Source organism: Danio rerio, chromosome 4 (genome assembly GCF_052040795.2).
Source record: "Danio rerio strain M-AB ecotype USA chromosome 4, GRCz13ab, whole genome shotgun sequence".
Taxonomy (NCBI): domain Eukaryota; kingdom Metazoa; phylum Chordata; class Actinopteri; order Cypriniformes; family Danionidae; genus Danio; species Danio rerio.
Window position 1 is genome coordinate 58154872 of NC_141024.2, and position 12138 is coordinate 58167009.

Sequence of the window (12138 nt, forward strand, 5' to 3'; positions counted from 1 at the left end):
AATTAGCATGTTACTATCATGAATTAGCATGTTGTTAGCATGATTCTAGCATGAATTAGCATGTGACTAGCATGATTCTAGCATGAATTAGCATGTAACTAGCATGATTCTAGCATGAATTAGCATGTTTTTAGCATGATAGATAGATCGATAGATAGATAGATAGATAGATATAGGTAGATAGATAGATATAGAAGTAGATAGATAGATAGATAGATAGAGGTAGATAGATAGATAGATAGATAGATAGATAGATAGATAGATAGATAGATAGATAGATAGATAGATAGATAGATAGATATACAGATAGATAGATAGATAGATAGATAGATAGATAGATAGATAGATAAATGTTAGATAGATGTTAGATAGATAGATAGATAGATAGATAGATAGATAGATAGATAGATAGATAGATAGATAGATAGATAGATAGATAGATAGATAAAAACAGCTTATAGATAGATAGATAGATAGATAGATAGATAGATAGATAGATAGATAGATAGATAGATAGATAGATAGATAGATAGATAGATAAAAAACAGCTTAGATAGATAGATAGATAGATAGATAGATAGATAGATAGATAGATAGATAGATAGATAGATAGATAGATAGATTAAAGCAGTTTATAGATAGATAGATAGATAGATAGATAGATAGATAGATAGATAGATAGATAGATAGATAGATAGATAGATAGATAGATAGATAGATAGATAGATAGATAGATAGATAGAATAAAGTAGTTTATAAATAGATAGATAGATAGATAGATAGATAGATAGATAGATAGATAGATAGATAGATAGATAGATAGATAGATAAAAAACAGCTTATAGATAGATAGATAGATAGATAGATAGATAGATAGATAGATAGATAGATAGATAGATAGATAGATAAAACAGCTGATAGATAGATAGATAGATAGATAGATAGATAGATAGATAGATAGATAGATAGATAGATAGATAGATAGATAAAAAACAGCTTATAGATAGATAGATAGATAGATAGATAGATAGATAGATAGATAGATAGATAGATAGATAGATAGATAGATAAAAACAGCTTATAGATAGATAGATAGATAGATAGATAGATAGATAGATAGATAGATAGATAGATAGATAAAAAAACAGCTGATAGATAGATAGATGATAGATAGATAGATAGATAGATAGATAGATAGATAGATAGATAGATAGATAGATAGATAGATAGATAGATAGATAGATAGATAAAAAACAGCTTATAGATAGATAGATAGATAGATAAATAGATAGATAGATAGATAGATAGATAGATAGATAGATAGATAGATAGATAGATAGATAGATAGATAGATAGATAGATAGAATAAAGTAGTTTATAGATAGATAGATAGATAGATAGATAGATAGATAGATAGATAGATAGATAGATAGATAGATAGATAGATAGATAGATAGATAGAATAAAGTAGTTTATAGATAGATAGACAGACAGACAGACAGACAGACAGACAGATAGATAGATAGATAGATAGATAGATAGATAGATAGATAGATAGATTAAAGCAGTTTATAGATAGATAGATAGATAGATAGATAGATAGATAGATAGATAGATAGATAGATAGATAGATAGATAGATAGATAGATAGATAGATAGATAGATAGATAGAATAAAGTAGTTTATAGATAGATAGATAGATAGATAGATAGATAGATAGATAGATAGATAGATAGATAGATAGATAGATAGATAGATAGACAGACAGATAGATAGATTAAAGCAGTTTATAGATAGATAGATAGATAGATAGATAGATAGATAGATAGATAGATAGATAGATAGATAGATAGATAGATAGAATAAAGTAGTTTATAAATAGATAGATAGATAGACAGATAGACAGATAGATAGATAGATAGATAGATATATTAAAGCAGTTTATAGATAGATAGATAGATAGATAGATAGATAGATAGATAGATAGATAGATAGATAGATAGATAGATAGATAGATAGATAGATAGATAGATATATAGATAGATAGATACATAGATAAAAGCAGTTTGAAAAAGGATAGATAGATAGATAGATAGTTTTGAGGTCACAAAGTTAGATCTATTGTTAAGTCAATGACAGTCTATTGCAGTAAAAGTCTATGGGACAGTTGTTGCTAGGGTGCAGTATCTGGTAGTTAGGGTGTGGCTAGAAAGTTAAAAGCTCATCAGTTATTGGCAGTTTGGTAGTCTGAGTTACATGAGCTCAGCCATTAGTCTGTATGACAGTGTGATGCAAAGTTATGAGCTCACAAAGTTTGATCCCATGTTAAGTCAATGAGAGTCTTTTGAATGGAAGTCTATGGGACAGTTTCTAGGGTCCAAAAGTGGTTGCTAGGGCGTGGCCAGAAAGTTAAAAGCTCATCAGTTATTGGCAGTTAGGTAGTCTGAGTTAAATGAGCCCAGTTAGAAGTCTGTGTGACAGTCTGATGCAGAGTTATGAGCTCACAAAGTTTAGTCCAATGTTAAGTCTATGGGATTTTTCCGACGGTCCCGGGACGTTTTTCGGAAAATCGAAAGTCGGATCAGTCGGAAAAGATATGGCATACCGAGTCAGAATAGTTTGGAGGTCTGGTGTGAGTTTGGTGGTCATAGCTCGAAAGCTCTAGGAGGAGATAGATTTTGAATTTTAGTCTCAGAAGAAGAAGAATAATATATAAAAAAAATAATAAGTTTAAATAGGATTTCAGTAGTCTGGCTTGTTTCTCAAGCCAGCCTAATAAGTTTACGTGAGATAACAGTATGTTGGCTTTTCAAGCCACCATAATAAAAGACATTTATAGTAAGAAGTTGAAGAGCCTGACTAAAGCAGACTCTGTCTTCCATCATGGTGACTTCAAATGAACAACGGAAATTTTATTAAGAGCTTTTGTTCACATGACAGAAATAAAATCAAAGGTCAGTAATAGGTGAAGCTCCATGATAAGTTGTTTAATTTGATGAGTTTTTTTAAAGATGTTGAAAAATAACATTTTTTATTGTGTAATTTGTTTTATTTTTATTGATTATTATTTTATTTGGAGTTTTTTTCTCAGTTGATTTCATCTTTGGTTTTGGCTTGTGTTTTTCTGTCCTTCAGTGATTCTGCCTGTTAACAGTTGTTCATCAATAATTCTCAATCCTCCTTTAATTAGACACTTAATTGTCTCATTAACTTTATCACTGTCTGAGTGTTCAGCCCTCTGTAGTGAGGACACTAGTGAGGATTTTGCTCTGGAATTTAAGGCTTACGTGTGTTCGAATGAAAAATACAGACTATGGGATTTGTTTTTAACAGAAATATTCTGGAAACTGAATTTACGAATGTAAAATGTTGAAAACAGCAGATTACTGGCAACCACTGCTGCCAGTATTTTGACATACATTTAACAGATATTTTACACAATAAGAGTTTGCTAATTAACACTCTGGGTGTTAAAAATTTTAACACTTTCAAAAATGTTATTTTAACACTTATAGTGGTTCCCATATAAACACTGAGGAAGTGTTAATTTTAACTCTAAGGTTGTTAAATCTACCAAATCTAAAATTTGCAGTGTGAGATCGATAAAAAAAATACAGACTGTTGAATGTGCTTTTAACAGAAATATTCTGTAAACTGAATTTATGAATGTTAAAAACAGCAGATTACTGGCAACCACAGCTGCTGGTATTTTTCCGTAAAATCTAAAAATGAAAAAAAAAGAAAGAAAAACAGCAAAACGGTTTTTGTGTCACCATTGTGGAGGATAATAGTGTCTCTGTTCAAGTCCAAGATGAACTGAGAGTATTTGATGTTATGCTGTATCTTCTTTTGTTTAAAGGTAACTGTGTAGTTACTAATGCAGTCAAAATCTGTTTGCTAATTGCAATCACACATTAAAACATTATTGCATCTAAAGACTTTACATTTTTTTGCACTAAGCTATGATATTGTAAACTGAATATTATGTCAGTTCATGAAATATGGTTATTTTTTGTAAATTTATACAGTTCTATAGAACTTCCATGTTTTTCACAGAAAGATTCTGGCAACCACAGCTGCTGGTATTTTTTCGGAAATTTAACAGATATTTTACACAATAAGAGTTTGCTAATTAACACTCTCTTGGTGTTGACAATGTTAACACTTTCAAAAGTGTTATTTTTAACACTTATAGTGGTTCCCATATAAACTCTGAGGGAGTGTTAATTTTAACTCCAAGGTAGTTAAATCTACTATCTAAAATTTGCTGTGTAAGAAGTAGCCTAAAGAGGCCAAATGGAGGACGCTCGTTCTTTATTTTCACTGCAGATGGTCTGTTAAACGGTTTTCTCTTTAATGAAATATTTAGTTTTTCCATTCACTTTTTCCACTTACAAAGTCTGCCTTGTAAATAGTAAATGCGCTAAGGAGCGACGCAACTGACAATTAAAGAAAATGGGAGATGAGTCTCTGATTGGTTTAATGCTTGTTATGCGTGTGGATTTATCTGTCCTTAAAATAGCAGAAATGAATTTGGAAAGGCCCTAATGCTTTGCGCCCTGCTCTTTAAACTTAAATAGAGCCCGGTGTCGTCAGTCTTATGTCGATCTGCAGCGGTGCCGGAGTGTGCAACAGAGGCACTCAATGCTGGTTTGGCATCAAGTCATCATCTGTGTCAAACAGTGTTATTTCAGTTAAACCATGGTCTCATGAGACATATGACGACTAATATTAGCATCCCTAATAAAAATAAAAAGATTTTATAAAATAATTTTAAAACAATTAAACCAATATTGTATTAGTCGTGTTCTTAAATGTTAGTGATTACAAACAGCAATATTTAAAAGTGAAATGCTTAAAAACTATAGATAGCCTTGTGCTACACAAGTGTTGCTATATTATACATTTAATATTTTTTCTCTATATATTGTGGAAAAAAGCAGGGAAGGACAAGAAGGTGGAATGAGCTGTCATGCTGTGTAAAAAAGTAGTGGCTGCCTTCTCTTTCTCTTGGAAAAAGAAAAGAGACCTTGTGACTGTTCAGGAAGAACAGGAAGAAGTTGCCCAGGCTCAAGATGGTGACAGAATCACCTACCAGGTGGGGCTCACGTCAAAAGATAGTGGCAAGGTTGATTGAGCAGCACAAGGCTATCAGTCAGGTACTCACTGCTGACAAGAAAACTAGACACTTGGTGCCCACCTGGCAGGACATTGATGTTTTAGAATCAATAAATGAGGCCTTGATCACTGTCTGGTGAATATTACATGAGCGTGTCCTTTATTAACCCTGTGCTGCACCTTTTCAAAACAGAAGTCCTGAAACATTCTGATGATGACACACAGCTCACAAAGGACATAAAGACAGTGGTCATAGACTATCTCAGAAGTATGATGAGGAGATAACAGATAAACTGCTTGATATGGCATCCTTGGTTGATCCGTGTTTCAAGACTCAATATATCAGGCCAGATAGAATTGAGGAAATCAAAGAAAGAGCAGTTTTTGAGATTCTGAAAATGAAGGGAAACCAAGGCCCATCCACTTCATAAGCTTCATACAGAACAAAAGAAATTGAAGCAGGGGGGGGGAGCTGCTGCAGCTGCTGCCAAAAAGCAGAGGAAGACACTTGGCAGTTTTTTTAAGCAGCCGACCCCCAGCAAAAGAGGACTTACTGACATGCAGTTAGTGCAGATGAAGCTGGAACAATATCTCATGGCTCCAAATGCAGACAGTGAAACAGAACCCCTGGATTGGTGGAAGACGTATGACAAAACCTTTCCAAAAGTAAGCCAACTAGCAAGGCTTTACTTGTGTGTCCCAGCTACCAGCTCCCCTTCCGAGAGGCTTTTTAGTACTAGAGGAAACATTGTGACCTGTCACAGAACAGCCTTAAAACCTGAGACTGTAGACAGACTTGTTTTTCTTGAACGTAACTTGTAATGTCTTTGGCTGTTAAAAACTTGATGCTGAAAAATGGTTAAGATTTTTCTTTCTTTTATTTATTTTTAATTATATTGTCAAACAGTCTATTCTTATTTTTGTTGAATAATAAAAATCACTCTGTAAAACAACTCTGCATTTATGGTCAGAGCCATGTTATAAGTTTTGAATCATAATACAGTTCTTATATTTCATAAAAACATTTTATTTATTATATTAATAATATTGTATTCTATTGGTTTAGATTTTACTTGTAAAATTCTAATCTGAATTCTACCTCAATTGATCATTGTTTGGAAACTATTTGTCATGTTCTGACAATAAACCATAAATAATAATTGTCTGTTTTTTCTTTTAATCACAAGTAAAAATCGGCCTTTTAAATTGATAAATATAATGATTTGACATTTATCGTGATAATTATCGATATTGACTGATATGAAAAACAATATTGTGATAAAAAATTTTTGCCCATATCGCCCAGCTCTACTGTACATATACATAAAAATGTACATTTTGTTTTGGAGTCAAATGTGTTGGATAAAAATGGCAGATACATAATAATCCAAGGTAAACTTTTTAACATGTCTGTAGTCCTGTAGTGTCTGTGTCTTTGAGTAATTCATTAAGTTAGCCAGCACAATGTATCAACTCCTTTCTTCAGACTTAGTGTAAGTGACCCCTGAAGATTTAAATATCCACCTTCCAAGCAATTTTCCCTCTATTCACCAGTGCATCAAACCTTTTCCAGGATTGACCATTTTCTCCTGGACAAGCAGTTACTTCCCTTAATGTCAGAATTAGAGTATGGTAGTATTGTTATTTCGGACTAATGTCCAGTCTCACTAAAACTATGTTTTCCAGGCAATGTAATCCTTCAACGTACATGGCGGTTTAACTCAAGACTCTTGGCAGACGACAATTTTGTAAAATTTATTGATGCTCAAATTGATTTCTTCCTTAAGACAAAGGAATCCCCAGAGATAAGTTATAGCATCCTATGGGATACTCAGAAACATATATATGAGGACAAATTTTAGATTAAGCTAGTGCAATTAAAATTTAAATAGTGAAAGTCAAAACGACTTACAGAGATTATAAATAAAATTAATACAATTGATCAGCTACTCTCAACATCACCTTCCGAAGAGCTCCATAAGAAAAGACTCCTTCTGCAAGAGGAATATGACTCCCTGACAGATGAAAATATCGAGGATCTCCACATAAGATCACGCTAGATTCATTGTGAACATGGGAAATGAGCTGGCAGGTTATTGTGTTACCAACTGACACAATCCTCAGCAGCTGGTTTTATAACAGCAGTTAGGAAGGATGATGGCAGTATTATTACTAATCAACAGAGAATTAATGATCAATTTAAAAACTTCTATAAAACTCTTTACAGCTCTGAGGTAAACAAGATTGAACGTATTGAGTTTTTTTTTTATTATTTAGAATAACCATCCCTCTGTGATTTAGATTAGTTGGCATTAGAAGGAAATTTAACACCTTATGAAATAAAATTGAAAACCGGAAAAGCACCAGGCCCCAATGGCTTCCCATCCGAGTTTTATAAGAAGTTTACTGCCAAGCTAACACCCCTGTTGAGCAAGGTATTTGCTGAAGCTCTTGTTTCGGAATCACTCTTTCCTTAGATGCCCATAAGGCATTTGATAGAATAGAGTAGATCTATTTTTTTACAGCGCTTAAAAAAAAATTGGTTTTGATCCTGGATTCTGTTCCTTGGTTAAAATGTTATATTCTAGGCCCCAAGCATCCATTCAAACAAATAATATTATTTCTAAAGACTTTCCACTCTCTAGAAGAACGAGACAGGGCTGCCCTCTGTTCTTTGACATTGCCATCGAACCTCTTGCAACTGTATTAAGGAACTCAGATGGCTTGCAAGGAATTTTCAGAGAGGGACACAAGCATAATTTCCAGCTATATGCGGATGATCTTCTTTTTCTGTCAAATCAAGATACATGTATTTTTAAAAGCTCTTACAATAATTTCAGGATTTGGAAATGCTTCTGGAGACAAAGTCAATCTAGCAAAGAGTGTCCTTTTCCCTATCAATGATAGAGCACAGCAAATGTCCTTCCAATCCTTTCCATTTTCAGTAAGTCCTGATAAATTTGTATAGTGAGTGTGACACGCAAATATAAGGATTTGTTCAATAATCATTTTAAAACGACATTAATGCCCAAGGACGTTTTTAGTGCTCAAGGACACCTTACAAACAGTAGGAGAACAAGAAAAGCAACAACCTTAAGAAGGTAGAGAAAATGGGAGACTAATAATACATAAAATAATGACCAAAGACACGAGAACAAGTAAAGCCTAGTTCACACTACAGGATTTTAAACATCAGCAGATCGCTGTGCTGTTCACACTACATGACTTAACTTTGTGTCTTTTGATCTCTGTGGTGTTCACACTACGCAACACTCCGTGAACGATCCACAAGAGGGGGGTCACACACTACATGATCTGACAACAACTCATTCCCCATCAGCTCATTCAAGCTACCAAACCACAGCCAATGAAATTTCGAGGGAGGAGTCGTCAGAAAAAAGCTGAACACTATTGGCTGCTTGTGTGCTAATTACATCACTGACAGCTTTTCAAGCTTTGGAGAAAGCATTTAAAAACATCGTCAAATCAGCTCATTTATGAGCGGATTAATCACTCATCTGCAAGGTTTGAGTGGATAGATACACAGAGAGTTTTTAATTTTTGTAATTTTATAACTCTTTGAAATAAAACTAACATATTTATAACACCCTGCCGTTTTCTAACTATCAGTGTATTTCTTTCTGACATTGTTATTTTTTTTATTATTACAAAACAGTAAAGAACTGAGCATTTCTGCCTTAAATTACCATATTGGTCAAAATGACTGTATGCATGTCTGATACTTTTCGCTGTGACTTTAAATATGTGTGCATTTTCTTGCCTAGCAACTTCCTGCTAACATAAACAAAACTTTCTGATGGCAAAAACATCAATTTACTTCAGATATCTTTCAAAACAGCATATTCTGTGCTGTTAAATAGCTCCTGTTTGAAAGTGAAAATGAAAGCCAAGACCTTTAAGTGTTTTAGTATCTTAACTACATATTTATAGGCTGTATTACCAAAAAATATTATATTATATTTTTAAGGTAATGGTGTCATTAAATATGATGCCAGACATTCAAAGCTTAATTTTAATATCTCAATAACAGGTTTGAATGTAAATATGTTGTGACAGTATGGCGTTTTATATGAGAACGGTCAGAATGAGCAGTATGGTAATTCTAATAGTTACAGAATTCTAGTTCCACTGTTAATATAGCCTACTCTCGTGTCTGTGTTAACACAGAATGAAGCGAGGGCACTGATGCCCATTCTGACCAATCACAGATGTTTCTGCTGAGCTCCTGAACACACAGCCATTCAGCTCATGCTGATATACTCTCTCATTGGCTGTAGCTCGTCACTACATCTGACCACACGTGGGGTTGAGTCGGCCAACTGCTCTGGAATATTTAGCATGCTGAATGTTGGATTTCCGTCTGCGAGGTGTCGGCGACGCGTCAGCGAGCCTCGTTGATGCATTGCTCAGTAGTTCACACATAAAGAGCGACGAGCGCCGAGCACCCGCAGATTTCTTCCGGATCACAGCCCGATCTGTCGGCGAGCTCGTTAACTTCCAAATCGGGCTCAAATCAGGCTTAAAATCCTCTAGTGTGAACTAGGCATAACAAGAAAGAAATTCATTCCTGTCTTTCAATGAGTGCTTATGTGCGTTTAGGAGAACTAGGCAGCACACTCAGGGCTGCAAGATGGATTTAATTTAGTATTCTTATTATTAAAATATATCTGAATGAGGATCAAATGACTGAGTTGGTCTTTGAGAATGAAAACCAACCTGTTTGTTCCTGCAGATCTTCCTGTTTGACTGTGAATGTTTCTTCAATCTTCACATCTTCACTCTCCTCTTTAATAAACGCCATCTTTATAACAGTGTGGAGATCAGTCGCTTCAGCAGGAGTTTTTCTCTGTGTTTGGACACTTTATCCTGTTTAAAATGTACAAAACAATAAAAATATCCTGTTTAAAATAAATAAAACAATAAACAGAAGCAAAATAACTTCTCTTCAACACTTGCTTCAACAGTTTCTTTATATGAGAGTCATTAACAAACAGAAATCAGATAAGTCTGATCAAGAAACAATAGCCACTGATCAGCTGATTAAAACTAGTACTCCATTTCTTATATATAGTGATGTATATTTATAATGGAATGACATTGTGCTATTCAATCAATGAAACTTTCATTAAAACACTTATTACACACTTTTACTTTATTCAAGTATCTTCTTAATTGTTTTGTTTGTTTTATTTATCTTATTGTCTGTTTATAGCACTTTTTTGCACAAGACAAATTTCCTCTCCGGAACAAAAAGTTTATCCTATCTTTATTCAAAAAATAGACCTCATTACTGTAAGTTTTAGTAAACAGTACTACTTTGTATAAGGGTTAAAATAATATTGTCAACAGGTACATAATTTAGCACTGAATGAAAACACTGAAACTTTAATCAATCGCTATATATAAGGCTAAACGCTTTAAAACAAACCTTTCTCCAGTTGAATCACAGCGCGAGAGCGGCGCGGGCTTATGACGTCACAAGTCACGCCAAAATAAAAGTCTTTTTTTTTTTTTTTTACCTTTTTTGCCACTTACTCTTAGTCATGAGTCATGACTTATTATATATAGTTTTTCTCTGCGTTTGGACACTTTATCCTGTTAAAAATTAACAAAGCAATAAAATGTCCTGTTTAAAATAAATTAAACTATGAACAGAAACAAAATAACTTCTCTTCAACAGTTTTTTTATATGAAAGTAATTAACAAAAAGAAATCCGGTAAGTCCGAGCAAGAAACAACAGCCACAAATAAGCTGATTAAAACTAGTACTCCATTTCTTATATATAGTGATGTATACTTAGAATGAAGTGAAATTATGCTAATTAATAAATTAAACCTTCATTAAGACACTTAATACACGCACGTTGTTCAATAGTCCTACTTTGAGTAAAATAGTATTACGTTGTATAAAGGGTTAAAATAATATTGTCAACAGCAGGTACATCCTTTAGTATTGGATGAAAAACCTGAAACTTTAATCAATCGCTTTATATATCTGTGTAAAAGCTTTAAAACAAACCTTTCTCCAGTTGAATAACTTTTTTTCTATTAATGCTTAAACTGACAATTCAAGCACATCATAACAAAGTCAGACAGATCTTTAAAAAGAGCAATAATTTACATAGTCATAAGAAAAAATATCTAAAACCACATACATATACAAATAATACCATTAGACAGAAAGGGAAAAATATGAATAGATTTAGACTAATAATGCTAATACTAAAATTACTAAATTAAACAAACAAAATTAAATGAATGAAATTACAATTACACTTAACCAAATAACCATAAGGAAAGCAAAATTGAGCATCTTCTTTAAATACATCTGCATAATATTTCAGAAATCTTAGATTTTTTTTTGTATTATTCTTAATAATATAAAGTGATTTTAGGAGGGAGTTAAATTCTATTCTAAAATGAACAAAGGATGGGTAATTATTTGTGAATTTCTGTTTGTGAATGAAAAATTTGCCATATAAGATAAAAAAAAAGTATGATGCGTTCCAGATATTTAGCTTTTGGGTCTTTTAAAGTCTTTTAGATTAAAGCAATTCAAAGCATTGGCAGAAGCAGATATATGAGAATTTAGAAGTGACCAAAAATGCTTGGATATTGGACAATCAAAAAACATGTAGTAGTGCAGGTGTGGCCAACCCTGTTCCTGGAGAGCCACTTCCTGCAGATTTCAGTTGCAACCCATATCTAACACACCTGCCTGTAATTATCACGTGGTGTTCAGGTCCTAATTAATTGGTTCAGGTGTGTTTGATATGGGTAGCAACTGAAATCTGAAGGAAGGTGGCTTTACAGGAACAGGGTTGGCCACCCCTGTAGTAGTGTTTTCTCTGCTTGTTTGCAGAAAGAACAGGAGCTGTCGATGTCCAAAAAACTGTAAATACTAAATTTTACAGGGTAGATTTTATGGAAAATTTTAAAATGCATTTCTTTTGCCTTGTTGGAAAATGCAATATTTCCCAGGTAAAAGCCAGGTTCTAT

General features: G+C 33.3%; 1 protein-coding gene and 1 long non-coding RNA gene across 4 annotated transcripts in view; one reads left to right on the forward strand and one right to left on the reverse strand.

Annotated features, from left to right (window-relative positions):
- Positions 1-12138, forward strand: part of LOC148682208 (uncharacterized) — a 286875-nt gene that overhangs the window by 205076 nt on the left and 69661 nt on the right. The gene's annotated exons all lie outside the window — the stretch shown is intronic.
- The window catches only part of LOC137490889 (uncharacterized), a 39463-nt gene that overhangs the window by 22971 nt on the left and 4354 nt on the right, over positions 1-12138 (reverse strand). For 2 of the 3 annotated variants that reach the window (XR_015483450.2, XM_087249268.2), the window contains exons 1-2: positions 10568-10597; positions 9856-10005 (exon numbers count right to left, since the gene is read on the reverse strand). Coding sequence is in view for 2 of the 3 variants with exons in the window: in XM_087249268.2 (XP_087105394.1) it covers positions 9856-9940 (85 nt within the window). In the remaining variant the exon portion in view is untranslated. Of the gene's footprint in view, positions 1-9855; positions 10006-10567; positions 10598-12138 lie in introns of those variants that run through there. The other variant, XM_087249267.1, reaches the window with a different exon arrangement.